Below are 18237 nucleotides of genomic sequence, written 5' to 3'. Positions count from 1 at the left end.
AGATCACGCCACAGCACTCCATCCTGGGTGACAGAGTGAGACTCCATCTCAAAAAAAAAAAGGTCATATCTCAGTGTGCTCTTCCTTCTTCCCATTATCCCCAAAACAACCACTTTCCAGTCCCTAGCATTCAATAATTAAGAAAGGAGTTCATTTCATCTGTTGTTCATTGAGTCCCTACTGTGACCCAGGCCCAGCTGCTACGGGTTCAGGAGATTACAGAGGTAAAATCAGTCTATTCCCTTTTGGAACTTTCTCAGGCTAGCAAACTGATGAAACTCCATTGATTGTTACATTGTCCTGGCACCAGAGCTCCTTTTATTTCCTAAGTATTTGAATTGTGTCATCTCCTTGTCTACCCAACTGCTGCTGTGTTTCAGGGTATTTAAAAACAATAACAATAATCTTTATTGAATATTTACTGTATGAGGCATAGCGCTCAGTGCTTCACACATACTACCTCACATATAACCCCTATGAAGTATAGGTGCTAGAATGAGTTTTCCAGTTGAAGACTCTGAGGCACAGAAAACAGAAAAGTTGGCTAACTTTCCCAACATGACAAAGTCAGTCAGGATTCAAACTTTGTTGGTCTTCACTTCTAATTCCAGCCTCGTTTATATAACATCATATTGCCTCTGAGACTGTTTTCTTGCTCCTGGTTTTATTTTAGGGAGGCATGCATGACCTGTCTGTCATCTTAGCCTCCTAATGAACCTACGATTCAGCTTCTCCAGGTCAGGTATCTGTTTTTTTTTCTGAAGGACTTATTGGGGCACTCTTGGCATGGGTGTTCTGGCTGGCTGGTTCACTTACTTACCCAGGTGTTGAAAACTAATTCAGTTGAGGCAGGCTATTTTGATGTGGCACCATCTATGTGTAAAAACACTTTATTACCAAGTATTCTCTGCACCATTCTGGTGAAGGTCAGCAATGGGGTGGGACGGTCTTTCTACAAGGGGCATTTCTTGGTAATAAAAAAGTGTTGGTTTTTTTTTTTTTTTCCAAAGGCTGCTTCAAAATATCTCATACCCTGGGGGAAATCAGAGCACGGGGCAGAGAAAGTGGGCTGAAGATTTCCAAACATTTTTCACTCTCAACTACTATTTCTTTGTATTAGAACCACCTCTTCCTTCAGATGACCTCAGAAGTATTTGGTGTGGCTATATGAAAACAATACTTGGTTAATTTTCATTTATGAAAACACTGCATACATTATGACTGTAAAATTTAAATATGTAAATTTCTGTTTGTTGTAAATTTCATCCTAGGCTGTTGGTCATTTAGAATGGTTGGCCATTGGAATGGTCTTTGGTTTCTGGCTAAGTTCGTCAGGACATTGCCTACCCATCAGGTCATGCTTGGTGCTGGGGCCTTTTGGTGCTAAGGCTTTTGCCAAGGCAATGGTGTATATCCCCCTAGTAACTGTGCCCCCTGTCCTTCCCAGGTGCAGTGGGGGCAGGAGAGTTTGTGAGCCCCTGTGAGAGTGGAGACAACACCGGTGAACCCTCTGCCCTGGAAGAGCAGAGAGGGCCTTTGCCTCTGAACAAGACCTTGTTTCTGGGCTATGCATTCCTCCTTACCATGGCCACAACCAGTGACAAGTTGGCCAGCCGCTCCAAACTGCCAGATGGTCCTGCAGGAAGCAGTGAGGAAGAGGAGGGTAAGGCCTTAGGAAGCCCTGGGAGCTCTGACATATAGGCACTTCTTTCTTTTCCAGTCACATATGAGCTGGTGGTCCCCCTGCTGTATGTAGAGGAGGCAAGGCAAGTAGCAGCTGGGATCTTGGTCATAGAAATTACTCTGTATCCTGCTTTTTAACAGTTTATAGACTGTTTTCACAAAATTCCTCTCAGTGAGTGGTTGCTGAAAACAATCCTGTGAGGCAGATGGGAGATAGATCTTATCTGTTTTATGGATGAGGAAACAAGTTTGGAGAGGTTAAAGGTTAAATAACTTTTTGGTTTTTTTTGTTTTTTTTTTTGGTCCACAATGACGACAAACTTGGGACTAGAGCTCTGTCATTTTAGCCTACTGCAGCCATCCAAGTCAATTGGGTCTGAATGCCCTGCCATTTTCCCCATTTGTGTTCTATGGGCATCTGCTAGAGCAAACCCATCCTGAGGTCTAAGACTGGGACTTTGGGGTGCCCGGTTCCTCAGGGTGATTGCAAAGAAACAGCTTCTAGGCCTTTTCAACTCTTGTACCTCTCTTTAACCTTAAATTAAATCTGTACATTGCATTTATTTCTGTGTTGTCTGTTTTTGAGTGAAGACTGCAGTGGGGAGAAGTCTGAAAAATGTGTGATCTAGGAGAGGGAATGAGCAGATATAAATGTATACACTATAAATAAGTGACTGACAGTAGTATCTAAATGTGTCTGTCAAGGCTAAAGGTCCAGATGGAATGATGTTATACAAGTTAGAGTTCTGACTAATGTTGTCTTGCAAGAGGGAATTGAATTAGGCAACATGGTTATCATAAAATAGCACCACTGGAGATCTGTGAGGGTTGGCATTTCAGGTACGTGGATGACTCTTTCCTCGTTAACCAAAACGATATCTCACCGACTGCAGCCATGTGTAGATATGTACAAGGACATGGAAAGGATGATCAGGGAGTTGCAGTTCAGGTGTATGCTATTAGGAAGGTGCACAGAGAGTTGTTGGGTAGACAGGCTCTGGTGTGGGAGAGTTGGGCTGTGGGAGTGAGTAGATGCGGTGTGGTGGGATTTCAAGGTTAAGTGTGTGCAACACCTAGCTTGTCAAACTATCAGATAGGCACAGTGGGAATAAGGTATTTGAAGAGTTTCCTGGACAGGACTAATTAGGAGTCTTTTGAGGATTCTGCATAGAGGCATGTCATGGCATTAAAACAGTGGTCATGGTCATGGCTTGTTTTTTTTTTCCCCCTTATACGATATTGCTGGACTCAAAACCAGGACTTCACAAGGCAGCTCTATAGATGTTTTGTTTGTTGCTTGGTTCAGCATAGTCAAGAAAGCTGACTGGTATGAGATGCAGGTTGTCCAGTTTCATTAAAATGTGTGTGCCTATGTGAGATGTAATAAACTCTACTCATAAAAATAAAATGAAGCATTTGGATGGTGTTTTTGAAGGGATCACCAGGTTTCTGATAGTAAGTGTGGTTATGGTGAATGTGTCTTTATGTTGGCACCCAAGAGTACCAGAATCCTTGATATTTTCAGTGTATGAGAATTGCTTAGGGGTTTCTCAATCTCAAGAAGGAGGAAGACATCTAATACTAAAACAATTCTCTGCAGAATTATAGTTTTTAAGAAACTGTTTGGTAGGTGTTACAGATAAATGGGAATTCTTAGACACCACCTTATAACAGGAGCTCAGTAAAATATTTAAATCTGTCTTAGGAGATGTATTTATTAATGAGTTTGGTACCTAATCTTGTTGGGTGGGACACCATGAGAGATCCTTCAGACACAGGGATTGACCCTGGAGTTGGGTTTGTTTAGTACCTTCATACTTGATTTAAATGGCAGAATTAACAATCTATTCATTTTAGCATCTGGCTGGGCAGGGCACTCATACCTCAAAAATGAAGAAATTGGAACCCAGACTACTCGAGAAAAATTAGAGAAACACACTGCCTAGACAGGGTAATACTTCATTAGACAAATGCAAGGAAATATAATTAAGGATTAAAATTTAAATAGACCAGTCCTGGATTAAGCAGACATAAAGTAGAAGTCTTGAGAAAAATGCAGGACTGTGAGGGGTGCCAGCAGTGACTCAGCAGTAGAATCTTGGTGCGAAGATTGTGATGTGCTATATTGAGACAAAGCTGAGAAACAGCTCTGCTATATTCTGAGTTTCTCATAACCATGTAGAGTTTCTGTTTTGGGATTTCTGTTTGAGAAGAATGTGGAGAATGCTGAATCAAGAAAAGAGCAATAAAAGTGAATAGGTTGGCTAGTCAGAACTAAGTGGAGATGGAGACCCCTGACATGGGGCCTCAGCACTGCCTGTGCTGCTCCAGCAGGCAGCGAGGGCACTGAAGGGGGAGCCGTCTCCACAAGGGATCTGCTGTAGGTTTTACCACTGGGTGTGAAGGGGAAGGGGAGTGGTACTGGCATTGAACCTTATGCATTGGATTGGGTTGGGTTTTAAAATTTGTGATAAAAATTTCAGTTAATTAGAACTTAATTTCCCAAAACTCCTAATTAACTAAAATCTCTAATGTCTTGCTTTTCTTTTCTTTTTTTTAAATCTGTTATTTATATATGAGAGGAGCAGATGACAAGAAAACAAGCTCAAATTAGATATTTGGTCAAAAGAAGCAATTTCTAATTGCCTAGGGTCATTACAGCCTCAGCCTCATCTCTCATATCTTCTACTTCACCCTCAAGACTATAGAGCAGTCATTGGTGTTCAGTGTCCTGAGGTACTTCAAGATCATCAAAGGTAGATAGTTTTCAATAAAAAGGTTGAAACAGGATTTTCTAACCTTCACTTAATCCGTTAAAATTTTAAAACCATATTTCATTGAGCATTCTGGTTTATCAAAGTTTTAGTGTACAAGGAGGTAAAAAGGCTGATGCAGTGGGAATATGAAGGGTTTTTTATAAACCCTTCACATATAAATTATAAAGTGTTCATCAGCTATTCATCTCTACAGAAGGTAGAACTAGAGGAAATGGGGTTTAGTTTTCAACAGGAAAGATTTAGGATAGACACAAAGGGAGCTTCCTGATGGTAAGTAAGGGTTATTCAAGTTGGAATATGTCACTGTGGGAAATGGTTGTGCGCCCATCCCTGTGAACAGTCCGGTGCAGGAACCTTTGATGTTTTTAGGTCTAGGACCTATTTCCAGTCCTCATCTTCCCAATTCCTCCTGCTCTTTGTCCCTTCTTTTGACAGCATTTTAAAGGTCTCAAGACAGATCTCTTTCTGCCCATGGGGAAGCCCTTGGCCGACAGATCTCTTTCTGCCCATGGGGAAGCCCTTGGCCTGTCTTTGGGGACACACTGCTGTGGATAGATAGCTGGGGAGTGAAAAAGGGGGCAGTAAGAAGCAGGCATAAGGTAGCAAATAAGAAAAACACTCAGTAATTATTATCTTATTTTTTTTAATGTAGAATTTTTAGAAATTCCTCCTTTCAACAAGCAGTATACAGAATCCCAGCTTCGAGCAGGGGCTGGCTATATCCTTGAAGATTTCAATGAAGCCCAGGTGAGGAGTTTCTTTGTGTAACCTAATATAGTGGCAATGAGAAGAGCCAACTTGCTGTGTGAGAAGAGGCCTGAGAGGGGTTGGGGAACCTGGATAAAGTAGCCAGAGATTTTAGGAACTGAGAAACTGCCAAAATGTCGTTGCATGAAATATAATTTTTGTTGTGTATAGGGAAGAGAAGTTAGGACCTTGGGTTAGTTAATGGCTCTGGTTCTGTTGCTGGGACAAAAGAAGATTGATATTTATGTTTAGTAGTAGAAACCCCTATTAAGGTTGCTGATTCTTAGCCTGAAAGGCTGAGTTCATAGGTCTTGTTTGTCCCTTGAGGATTTAGGTCCTCAGAATGCTGCAGGTGAGACAGAGAGAACATCTATGGAAATCATTTGGGCCTTTCAGTGAGAAGAGTGGCCTTGGGCAGAAGGATAGACTAAATCACACGTTGGGTAGTAGTTGGGAATCTTCAGATCTGCTCTTCATGGCTCACTATGGCTGCCGCTTAGGAGCTTTCCACAGAAGTCACCAAACCCATTGGCTCTGCTTCTTTTCTTCCAGTGTAACACAGCTTACCAGTGTCTTCTGATTGCGGATCAGCATTGTCGAACCCGGAAGTACTTCCTGTGCCTTGCCAGTGGGATTCCTTGTGTGTCTCATGTCTGGGTCCATGATAGTTGCCATGCCAACCAGCTCCAGAACTACCGTAATTATCTGTTGCCAGCTGGGTTCAGCCTTGAGGAGCAAAGAATTCTGGACTGGTAAGTATTTGAAAGCCCATCCAGAATTGTATAGACAGGAAGACAGCAAGCTTTGGAGGGAGGAGAGTCTAGGTGAGAGAGTAAAGCTTTCTAGAAATTGGAATGTCGGTAGGATAAATTTGAGTGGGTTTGAAATGACTTCAGGAGTTCAGTTTATTTCCATAGGTTACATTGGTTAGGAACCTTTTGAAAATGTGTGAAGATTTGTATATAGGGTCAATATTCTCAACCTGTAAAGTTAGAGAACTAAGTTTTAAGCAAACATTAAAAATATATAGGCTCAGGAGCGTGATTTAGATTATTCTCAGCCCCAGAACAAACATGGAAATCAGAAAGCCAGGATTGCAAGGAATACAGGTCATTCACAGCAAGAAGGAAGAGAAGGGGGACCCTAATACAGGGCTTAGCTTTTTGAGATGAAGTCTTGCTCTGTCACCTAGGCTGGGGTACAGTGGCACAATGATGACTTACTGCAGTCTCAACCTCCCAGGCTGAAGCGATCCTCCTACCTCAGCCTCCCAAGCTGCTGGGACTACAGGCACTCGCCACCATACCCAGCTAATTTGTTATTTTTTGTAGAGATGGGGTCTCGCCATATTGCCCAGGCTGCTCTCGAACTCCCGGGGCCAAGAGATCCGACCACCACAGCTTCCCAAAGTGCTGGGATTACAGGCTTGAAACACTATGCCTGATGGGGCACTTAGTTTTGAAAGCATTCAGATGTACATGAATCCCTTTGCAGAAAGGCAGTTTGTTGGGTATTACTTGTCATGCTAAGGTCCTTTCCAGTTACATAGGGCTGTCTCTCTGCCTCCTTCCTAGGCAACCCCGTGAAAATCCTTTCCAGAATCTGAAGGTACTCTTGGTATCAGACCAACAGCAGAACTTCCTGGAGCTCTGGTCTGAGATCCTCATGACTGGAGGGGCAGCCTCTGTGAAGCAGCACCATTCAAGTGCCCATAACAAAGGTACCTGAGTGTGTGTGTGTGTGTGTGTGTGTGTGTGTGTGTGTGTGTGTATTCTTTGTTCGAGAGATCTCCTTAGACCTCTAGGTGTCAGGCCTTGTGGTCCAAGGCTCAGGCCTAATAGGTTGACCGTATCCATGTTTCTTAGCGAAGAAAAGTACCACCTTCAAGGGGTGAGTCAACATAAATGAAGCACTGGGCAGATATTTGTTAAATATTTCTACAAGGTCAGCACATAGTGATTATACCTCTTTTGGTCATGATCAGCAGTGTGCTTGACATAATAGGGCTTTGGTTTGTGCAGAGTGGGATGTATTGGTTAGAATCAAATCTCTCTTTGTAATGGAGGGCTACATTGAGTGTACTTTCCTTCTTCACTTTCCCTTGCTCCTTGCAGATATTGCTTTAGGGGTATTTGATGTGGTGGTGACGGACCCCTCTTGCCCAGCCTCGGTGCTGAAGTGTGCTGAAGCATTGCAGCTGCCTGTCGTGTCACAAGAATGGGTGATCCAGTGCCTCATTGTTGGGGACAGAATTGGATTCAAGCAGCATCCAAAATATAAACACGATTATGTTTCTCACTAAAGATACTTGGTCTTACTGGTTTTATTCCCTGCTATTGTGGAGATTGTGTTTTAACCAGGTTTTAAATGTGTCTTGTGTGTAACTGGATTCCTTGCATGGATCTTGTATATAGTTTTATTTGCTGAACTTTTATGATAAAATAAATGTTGAATCTCTTTGGTTGTAGTAACTGGGATTTCTTCATCTGTTTCTTTGAGCTTAATCTCAGAACAAATGACAAGACAAACATAGTACTTTCTCGAGGTTTTCAATAGGCTCATTCACTTTAGGAGGACAGCTAGCCAAGGAAATTGCAAAGTTAAGAGTGTACTTTATTCTGTGGCATCATTCCCAAAAGGTTATTCCAGGGTGTCTAAAATGCTATGCTTGCAAAAACTCAGTTTAAAGTAGGTGAAGGCCCAGATTAACAGTTGTGCCAAAAGTTGAGCAGAATTGGGCACAGCTCTGTTTCCTGACAGTTGAAGAAAGACCTCATGCTCTCTCTCTCTTTAGAGCTGAGATCACTAACAGCTGACCTGTGGGTATTCCCCCACTTAAGAGCTAAAGGGAGAACGAAAGGACCAACTGCCATGAAGGGACAGTGACCATAAGCTTGATGGAATGACCTTCCGGAAGATAAACATGAGAAGCACAAGTGAGAACACTTGGAAATGTTACAAGTTCTAGTCAAAGACCCAATATTATTATTATTGTCACAATGGCTGGAAGTTGTTCCTTCCCTTCCTCTGGCATCACTGATCCCTGTTCATGGCTTCTCATTCTCTAAAGCAGGGATCAACAAGTTTTTTTCTGTAAAGGTCCAAAGAGTAAATATTTCAGGCTTTGTGGGCCATTTGATCCATCACAACTACTCACCTTTGCTGTGAGGGCATGAAAGCAACCATAGACAATGGGTAAACAAATGGGCATGGCTGTGTTTCAGTAAAACTGTATTTACAAAAACAGGCAGCAGGCCATAGTTTGCCAACTCCTGCTCTAGAGATAGCAGTGGAAAGGGTGATCTTTAGTTGATAATAGAAGGGAATAAGGTTGTCAGAACTTCCCTGTGTAGATGTAGTGATGAAGACCAGATTCAGTGACTATAAACTGATGCCAGAACGCTGCATTCTTTTTCAATTTGGAGGGCGTTGTTCAATGAATATTTATTTTTACTCACACTGATATGAATATTGATTACCAGTGATGGCTGGGCCATATTAAGATAACTTCAACCCCTATGGCTTAAGATGGGTAATTGGGCCTGCAGTCTTCACTATTTAAAAATCTAACAACTTGATCTCAATTTTTTCTTAAAGACCTTTTTATTGGAGAATACTTTTTTTTTTTGTTTTTTTTTGAGACGGAATTTCGCTCTTGTTGCCCAGGTTGGAGTGCAACTGCATGATCTCAGCTCACTGCAACCTCTACTTCCCAGGTTCAAGCGATTCTCCTGTCTCAGCCTCCTGAGTAGCTGAGATTATAGGTGCATGCTGCCACACCTGGCTAATTTTTGTATTTTTAGTAGGGTCAGGGTTTCATCATATTGGTCAGGCTAGTCTCAAACTCCTGACTTCAGGTGATCCACCCGCCTTGGCCTTCCAAAGTGCTGGGATTACAGGCGTGAGCCACCGTGCCTGGCCTAAGAAATACTTTAAATATATTTTCATTAGCTAGAATTGCCCAATCTGTGTAGGTATAAACTACTTGGTATAGGGAGAGAGAAAGCCTATCCTACCGGTTGCTTTCTTACTTGATGGTAACATCCAGCAGTTAGCCTATTTATAAACATAATTACTTTTTCACATATGAACCATAAAATACTTAACTTTCTGCTCTATATTGTTTGTTTACTGCTGTATCTCCCACAGCTTGAACAGTACCAAGGCATGTACAGTAGGTGCTCAATAAATGACTATTGAATAAATGAACATATCCAACAAATGTTCTCAATGTAAAGGATCAGAGATGCCACATGTTCTCCTTGATGGGACAGGCCTTTCCACATGGGAATGATGGGAAGGATTTGTACTCCTGGATGTTCAGTAACTGCTTCCAGGAGAAAAGGTAGAGTCCTATCACTAGGCCACAGATACTTATTTGTGTTTGGCTAGAATGGGATGTTTGTTTTGAATCTTCTGTTACAAACTTGGGAACGTGGCTGTTATTTCAGTTTATGAGCCATAACTTTTCACATCCCGAAACTACAAAAGAGAAAAAGATCCTTATTAAGTATCATGCTTTCCCAAGACTGCCTTTAAAGAAATATGAATCAGGACAACCTGTGGTCTAAATAATGTCATCTTAAAACAAGAGTTTCTTTTGACTCTTCTGCTAAAATAGCTTAGAAAAAAATCTACTTGCAGACATTTTAGAGAGAGAAAGGACAGTAAAGTGATTTTCTGAATGGGAATGACAGACCTCTGGGAAGCCAGCTACCACTGAATCGCACTTAAAGTTTAGAGTTAGAAGGGGTGGTCCCCTCCTTTCACCGATGTGGAAGCTAGGGACCAGCAAGGCGGGGTGCCCACGGCTGCACAGCTAATTCATATCAGAATTAGGAATGGAAGGCACACTGCCTCCCAGCATAGCAATACATAACCTAGCAAAGGACTTAACACCTGTCTCACTGTCAGGTTTTTTTTTTTTTTTTTTTTGAGACGGAGTCTCGCTCTGTCGCTCAGGCTGGAGTGCAGTGGCCAGATCTCAGCTCACTGCAAGCTCTGCGTCCCGGGTTTACGCCATTCTCCTGCCTCAGCCTCCCGAGTAGCTGGGATTACAGGCGCCCGCCACCTCACCCAGCTAGTTTTTTGTATTTTTTAGTAGAGACGGGGTTTCACCGTGTTAGCCAGGATGGTCTCGATCAGCTGACCTCGTGATCCGCCCGTCTCGGCCTCCCAAAGTGCTGGGATTACAGGCTTGAGCCACCGCGCCCGGCTCACTGTCAGGTTTTTTAGTATTTTATGATGATGATGACTTCTACTAGAAAATAATCTTCATTAAAATTATTAAAGATGGTCACACCTCTTATCTCTAAGCCTTGTTTATATAAAATGAGGGTATTTGGACTATATGATGGCTAAAGTCTTCTTCCAGCTCTAGAATTCTGCAACTCATTAAAAAGTCACCCAAAAAAGTCTACTGAGTTACCCAAGGGTTGCTCCTACCTGCCCAGAGTTCCACCAGCCTGGGTATAGTATTTGTTATAATCTAGTCGTAGCAGTAGTTGAGCCAAATCTGAGTTGATCTGATGATTCCGAACACTGGAGAGAATCTTGAATAGGAGTGAAGACTGGCGGCTAAAGCCCTGCAGAGAGAAGGACTCAGCTGTCATTCCACTTCAGCTCACCAACTCTCCATATGGAGGATGGGGGCGGAGGGAGGAGTTTCTTGGAAAAGTCTTGCTCAAAATTCTACAGAACCACCTGGCCTTCCCACATTCCTATTTCTCTTAGTTCTTAAAATGACTTGTACCAAATCCATACATGCATGACTTCCTATGAAAGTACTCTTTCATCAGTAGGAATTTAGTAGCTGGTTTCCAGTTAATGTATTTTGTCAAGTACTGAGGTTGGGGAGAACCCGTTTTGATTACAAGCAGATAATTATCTCAGATAGGGGTTAGTTCAAGGAAGTAAGGAGGGGTAGGATGTGAGGAAGTCAGAACAAAGCCAATGCTTATTTGATGGGCTGAATAAACTATTCAGGACTGAACTATTTTTGAGCACTGTGAGGTGGCACAGTAATTACCTGCTTCAAAATCAACTGATACCAACATTTTTATCTTTATATATTCTTTCTGTACGTGTGTGTATTGAGGAAATGCTTTACTGACTCAGAGGAAAGATCATGAATTCTCCATTGACAAAACCACCTCTGTCCTTTCGGCAAGGCTGCACACTTCCAGGCAGACGCACCTTCACGAGAATGCTCAGCTGGGCGGCTCCACGCTCATCCAGTGGGCCTAGGTTCTGACTGACCAGCGAACAAAAACTGTGACAGAGATCTAGGATTTCATTCAGGCAGTGAAACACCTACCCAGGAAACAGAGTTGGCATTAGGAAAAGAAGGAAGGCACGTCCATGAAATTAAAGATTTGGGAGAACAGTCTAATTAATAGCTGACCTCCCAAATCTGAGAGGATAGACACTGTCACTTGCAAGGCCTGCCAGCCCCTCAGACATACAATATGTGTAAAACAAACGCATCCTTTCCTACATAAGCGAGTATTACTCTCTTAGCCCTGCACCAAACCTCCAGTCTAGCCACATTTAACTCTTCATTTCTTAGACCCGCAAAGTGTGTTCCTGCCTCTGAGCTGTGAGTGTTGTTCCCTTTGCCTGGGATGCTCTTCTTTTTAATACCAGTTCAAGTCCCACTCTCTCAGTGAAGCACTCCCTTCCCCACTGTAGCCTTTAGTGAACCCCGTTTCTTGCTGCTTTATTATCTGTACTGTTGTCCACTTAGCAATTGTTCAGGCCTCTGTGTTGTTAATGATTTCTGTATGTATATATATGTCTTGTTTTTCCAACTAGATTGTGAGCTCCTTAAGGGCAGAGCCATGAATTATACCTCTTTGTATCCCCAGTGCCTTGCATACAGTAAGCACTCAATAAATATTTAATGATGACGACCTGCTCTGATACTCGGCTTTTCCCTATGGATGCATCTATGCCACATAAGGACAGCATCGACCCATCACAGTAGTTCTTGGTTGTTTTCAACCAGCCCTCTGAAGTGGCATCTATTAATATCTATCTTACTCTTCCTGGTACAGCAGAAATAGCCCTAAACACCAGAACATTTTTAAAAAGTCTGTAACAGCTGTGCTGTAGCACACTGAGGAATAACAAACAGCTCATGTCAGAGAGGAGGCATGACCGTTCCATTAGAAACTACCAGAGATCATTTCAATCTTCCTGTTCTTTATCCTGGAATTGGAACTAGCTTGTGAGCTTTAAAAAAAATTGGTAGCTGGGTCCCACTGTTTTAGGGATTCTAATTTAAGTGCTCTGTCATCTGGATTTTTTTAAAGGGTCCCGATGATTCCAATGTGCAGCCAAAGTTGAGAATGACTGCCACGAAGGAGACATATATGTATTTACAGAAACACACACATCGAGAGAGAAACACTACTCTAGTTGTCTATGAAAACTTTCAAATGACTGATCCGTCCTGGTCCAAAAGATTTCTAAGAAGGTGAACTCGGCCGGGCGCGGTGGCTCAAGCCTGTAATCCCAGCACTTTGGGAGGCCGAGATGGGCGGATCACAAGGTCAGGAGATCGAGACCATCCTGGCTAACACAGTGAAACCCCGTCTCTACTAAAAATACAAAAACTAGCCGGGCGAGGTGGCGGGCGCCTGTAGTCCCAGCTACTCGGGAGGCTGAGGCGGGAGAATGGCGCAAACCCAGGAGGTGGAGGTTGCAGTGAGCTGAGATCCGGCCACTGCACTCCAGCCCGGGCTACAGAGCGAGACTCCGCCTCAAAAAAAAAAAAAAAAAAAAAAAAAAGAAGGTGAACTCTATATGCTTTTCATTGATTTTTCTGTATTATCAGCAAGGATTTTGAGTTTCTTTAACTCCTGAGGGTTTAAGCACATAATTCTTTCATCTGTGGCTGCTCACCACACCCCGTATTTCAGAAATTCAAAGACATCTTAGGTCCTGTTTTAACATGCCTTTTTAGTTTTGCTTTACACATTCTTCCCCCCACCCCACCCCCAAAGACAGAATCTTGCTCTGTTGCCCAGGCTGGAGTGCAGTGGAACGATCTCGGCTCACTGCAACCTCCGCCTCCCGGGTCCAAGCAATTCTCCTGCCTCAGCCTCCCAAGTAGCTGGGATTACAGGTGACTGCCACCACACCCGGCTATTTTTTTCTTTTTGTATTTTTAGTAGAGACAGGGTTTCACCATGTTGGCCAGGCTGGTCTTGAACTCCTGACCTTGTGATCCGCCCACCTCAGCCTCCCAAAGTGCTGGGATTACAGGCATAAACCACCATGCCCGGCCGCCTTATACATTCTTAAAAAATGTTTTAAAATGGACTTGAATAATTGCTTAATGATGGTTTCATATCCTGTCAACTCAAAGTGCCTAAGGGAATGGTCAGTGCTAGAAGCAGTCTGAGGAAACCAATGCGCCTTACTTACAGGTTTCAATAGGATAAAGGATTGAGCCAGCAAATTGCTCAGGAAGTGGTCATGAGCCAATCGGATGCTTTCAAAGTCTCGGGTAGAATTGATTTGATGAAGCAGCTGGGAGAACTGAGACTCCAACACATCTACCTGATAGACATTACACAAAAATTTTAGCACCTTGAATATTCTAAGCACTCAAAGACATTAAGATGCCTGACAGATTGAAATGAAAATGCTTTGTCCCCACTCATCTTCCTTCTAACTAAGTCACATTAAGGCTGACCAAAGACACCTTTATATTGCCCAGCCTTGTAGGAAGTTATTTGCATAATTCTGAAACCCCTCCCTCCAATGTCCTGGCTGACCACTCTCCCCTGCCCCATCCTTTTCTCTTTTTCTTTTCCTTTTTTTTTTTGAGTTGGAGTCTTGCTCTGTCGCCTAGGCTGGAGTGCAATGGTGTGATTTCGGCTCACTGCAACCTCACCTCCCAGGTTCAAGCAATTCTTCTGCCTCAGCCTCCCAGGTAGCTGGGACTACAGGCATGAGCCACCACGCTCGGCTCATTTTTTTGTATTTTTAGTAAAGATGGCGTTTCACCATGCTGGCCAGGCTGGTCTCGAACTCCTGACCTCAAGTGATCCGCCCACCTCAGCCTCCCAAAGTGCTGAGATTACAGACGTGAGCCACCACACCTGGCTGAAGCCAGGAGTTTGACACCAGCCTGGGCAACAAAGTGAGACGCCACCTCTACAAAAAATTTTAAAAACCAGCTGGGTGCGGTGGCATGTACCTGTAGTCACAGCTGCTTGAGAGGCTGAGGCAGGGGGATCACTTGAGTCCAGGAGCTTGAGGCTTCAGTGAGCTATGACTGTACCACTGCACTCCAGCCTGGGAAACAGACAGACCCTGTCTCTAAAAAATAATAAAATAAAATAAAATGCTTTTTCATTTTAAGAAACATGCTTAATGATATAACTCCTGAATTTTCTCAAACCCCACCATTTTATCAAATACAAACTTATAGTCCCTATTCAATACTCCCTGCCAACCTGCTAGACGTTTTTCCATACCCCTTCCTTCTACTCATCTCTCAGCACAGACCTGGAGATAGTACTGAAGATTATCCACCAAAAATGCCATGTGATTTCTTAGGCGCCACTTGATTGCATCAGTCTGGTTGGACTTGAGGTGCTTGCGCTGCATTTGTAGGGCCCAGCAGTGCTGCAGCTCAGCTTGCACCCGGCGTACACTCAGAAGGTACTTGAAAACAACATTGTACCTAGGACAGAAACATCAGGATATTCAAAATAAAAATTTCACCCCGTGACAGACTCTAGGACTTTGTGCCACCCACTCCTCTCACAAAAAGGCAGTAAGGAAAGAATGGCTAGAGATGTAGACAAATAAATTATAATTTATTATATAATGGAATATTATATAGCAGTCAAATGAATGAACTCCAGCTACACAACAAGATGAGACCCCATCTCTGCATTTTTTAGATAACTTGGGAAATTTCAATGTGGACTGGATATTAGATTGTAAGGGACTACTGTTAATTTTACTGGCTGTGATAATGGCATTGTAGTTCTGTTGAAATACGCCTTTTTGAATGGTTGACTCATGTTGCTTCTCATATTCAAAAGTGTTGGCTCATGCCTGTAATCCTGGCACTTTGGGAGGCCAAGGCAGGAGAATTGCTTAAGCCCAGGAGTTCAAGACCAGCCTGAGCAACATAGTGAGACGCCATCTCTACCAACAATTTAAAACATTAGCCAGGTGTGGTGGTGCCCACCTATAGTCCCAGCTACTCGAGAGGCTGAGGCAGGAAGATCGCTCAAACCCAGGAGTCAAGGCTGCAGTGTGCTGCCTGGGCAACAGAGCAAGACCCTGTCTCAAAAAATATAGTGTATTATGAATCAAGGATTATGATGAATCTGATTCTCTATCCCTGAGCCCAAAGAAAGTAAAATAGCTTCCCTCTAAGATAGACTCCTGCCTCCCTGTAAGTTCAGGAGCTAACTGCTTAATGCTGAGACTCCATACTGAAAAGACACATGGGAAGAACAGCTGATTCTTGGTACAACAGGATTTATTTACCTGTTTGTAGGCAGGCTTGCAGAAGACAGTCCCATTCTGTTTGGTTTTTAAAATTATCTATTTCTAAAGGAACAAACATAATGAAATAATAGACCTTGTCTTGATACTGATTTGAACCCAAACATAAAGACAATTTTTAGATAACTGGAGAAATTTCAGTGTAGACTGGATACTAGATTATAAGGGATTACTGTTAATTTTACTGGATGTGATCATGGCATTGTACTTCTGTTGAAATATGCCTTTATCAATTGTTTATTGGCAGAATGAAATGACTGTGATTTGCTTTATACAGCTCTAGCAAAAAAGTGGGGGAGGGACAGATAAAAGTAGTATAATGTTGATGGTTACTGAAGGTGAATAATGAGGACACACGATTTTGTTATGGTCTATACTTTTGTTTATATTTAGAAATTTTTATAATGAAAATGAAAAAATACTTCTAAACTTGATTTCTTCAAGGGTGTTGAGAGCATATCAAGTTAGGAGGTAAGTGGACTGTGGGCCTATAGGATTCTGGGAGCTAAGGATCTTTGGAAGTTCTTTGCACAGGGTCCATGCCACTTGCTTAGCTGGGTCGTGGGCTCTGAATTTGCCATAGAATCTTGTCCCTGAACCAGCCTCATCTTTTCTAGTTTATGCCCAGTCTATTCTACCCTAAGCTTCTCTAGTGAAACAAGTAGAGAGGGCTAGGAAGAAGAATAGGAAGGATTAAGAGTGGTGGCTAGAAGAAGAGACGGTCTTTTTGTTTCCCTTTTCTTCATTCCTCTGGCTTCACAGAGTATGATAGCTTCAATCCTCCATCCAGGCCGGGGGCCAGTTCTCTGACCAGTAGTTGGGTTTGGGAAGTTCCTAGATACGGTGTGAGGATAGATTTCAAAAGTCACCACCAGCCACATTTGCTTCTTACCTCTTTTCTGTAGATCTCTGGTTTGGGGACGTTAGGTCCTGACCAAGGCAAGCAATAGCACTTGGCAGGCTCTCATGATAAAGAGCGAGGCTGACCTGACAGCAGGAGACTCCAGCTTGGTCAGCTCCTTTGTTCCACCCCCAAGCTTGGCTGCCCCTGTCGGCTCTCCCTTACGGAGGCAGTCTTCTCCCCAGGGGCTAACATCCACAGCAAACATGCAGGCTGGAGGACTTTCCCAAGTCAATCAACAAAAAATATTACAAAAGTGAGGGAGAGACCTTGTCAGGTGTGATGGAATTATCAAGGGCCATTATCTCGACATGGTGCCTGAGACCTTATTTTCCAGAGCTCACAAACTGGCGGCCTACAAACTGCTTCTTCTTTGGCAATTTGAAAAAATGATGGTTTGAAGTAGATAAGCTCTCCCACTGATTCCAACACCCACCACTCCGTGTCTCATATCTGCAGCTCCACTTATTAATGTGATCAGTCTAGCCCCTGGAGGGCTTTACAACTTTTGATTTACATATTGTTAAAAACACTTGGGTGCCTATCTTGCTCCCATTAATTCTTTTTTTTTTTTTTTTACGAGATGGGGTCTCACTACGCTGCCTAGGATGGATTTGAAACCCTGGGTTTAAGGGATCCTCCTGCCTCAGGCTCTGGAGTAGCTGGGATTACAGGCATGTGCCACCACACCTTGCTAATTCTGTCCTGCTAGTTTCTTCCCTTACAAGTAAGGTGGGTCATTATTTACCTGTGAGAAACTCAGAAACACTCACTTTTCCAGGACAGCTGGGGTGAAGAGAATGTGTAACGGCCACTGCACTTTGTAGGAAAGACCTAGGGCTGCCCAGCCAGATGCAGGGGCTTCCCGGGGGGAAGTTTCCCGAGATGGCCCTTCTCTTGCCTGAGTAGCATCTGCTGTGATAAAGAAAAGAAAAGAAGAAAAGAAAAGATAACAACTTGGTTAATCTAGAACCAGAGATTCAACAAGTGAATAACATTAATGAAACTAGAGCTCACAGGAGTTCAAGACCAGCCTGGGCAATACAGTGAAACCCTGTCCCTACTAAAAATACAAAAATTAGCTGGGCGTGGTGGCTGTAGTCCCAGCTACTCAGGGGGCTGAGGCATTAGAATTATTTGAACCTGGAAGGTGGAGGTTGTAGTGTGCCAAGATTGTGCCACAGAACTCCAGCCTGGGCAACAGAACAAGACTCCGTCTCCAAAAGAAAAGAAACAGAGCTCACTGGAGTCTGTGATGTCAGAAGCTTACAGGGGACACAAAGAAGAGGGTTAGGACACTTTTACGTGAGGTTCTCTTGGGAGGTCTTCTAGAGATTCTTTCCTCAGCCTTAAAATCTGGGGGCTGGAAATAAATAAACAGGGAGCATTCCAGCAGCATGACCAAAAAAAAAAACCCAACCCCCCAAAAACATGGCCTGGGCATCGCACTTATCCTCTACGGACTTCTGGACTTTCCTTTTCTTCTCTATGGAATTACAGTACTGTACTAGCTGATTTCTAAGATCCAAAATTATATGGTTTCTATGGTGGTGCATGGAAGCAGAGATGGGAAAACGGATGATGACAAGTAGG

General features: G+C 43.1%; 2 protein-coding genes across 12 annotated transcripts in view; one reads left to right on the top strand and one right to left on the bottom strand.

Moving 5' to 3' along the window:
* The window catches only part of TP53BP1 (tumor protein p53 binding protein 1), an 86646-nt gene extending 78968 nt beyond the window's left edge, over window positions 1-7678 (top strand). For both annotated transcript variants that reach the window (XM_010383797.1, XM_030930733.1), the window contains 5 exons: window positions 1448-1663; window positions 5113-5207; window positions 5760-5959; window positions 6782-6927; window positions 7322-7678. In XM_010383797.1, coding sequence (XP_010382099.1) covers window positions 1448-1663; window positions 5113-5207; window positions 5760-5959; window positions 6782-6927; window positions 7322-7509 — 845 coding nt within the window. In that variant the 3' untranslated portion in view covers window positions 7510-7678. The remainder of the gene's footprint in view (window positions 1-1447; window positions 1664-5112; window positions 5208-5759; window positions 5960-6781; window positions 6928-7321) is intronic.
* Window positions 5087-18237, bottom strand: part of TUBGCP4 (tubulin gamma complex associated protein 4) — a 39011-nt gene continuing 25860 nt past the window's right edge. For 2 of the 10 annotated variants that reach the window (XM_010383798.2, XM_030930735.1), the window contains 6 exons: window positions 17418-17559; window positions 14727-14904; window positions 13638-13772; window positions 11403-11519; window positions 10653-10792; window positions 5087-5933 (listed from right to left, as the gene is read on the bottom strand). In XM_010383798.2, coding sequence (XP_010382100.1) covers window positions 5909-5933; window positions 10653-10792; window positions 11403-11519; window positions 13638-13772; window positions 14727-14904; window positions 17418-17559 — 737 coding nt within the window. In that variant the 3' untranslated portion in view covers window positions 5087-5908. Of the gene's footprint in view, window positions 9690-10652; window positions 10793-11402; window positions 11520-13637; window positions 13773-14726; window positions 14905-15808; window positions 16578-17417; window positions 17560-18237 lie in introns of those variants that run through there. The other 8 variants (XM_030930739.1, XM_030930736.1, XM_010383799.2 and 5 more) reach the window with 5 other exon arrangements.

This window comes from Rhinopithecus roxellana, chromosome 5 (genome assembly GCF_007565055.1).
Source record: "Rhinopithecus roxellana isolate Shanxi Qingling chromosome 5, ASM756505v1, whole genome shotgun sequence".
NCBI classification, from domain to species: Eukaryota; Metazoa; Chordata; class Mammalia; order Primates; family Cercopithecidae; genus Rhinopithecus; species Rhinopithecus roxellana.
Note: the sequence above shows the minus strand (reverse complement) of the source record. Positions and strands in the feature narration are given on the sequence as shown.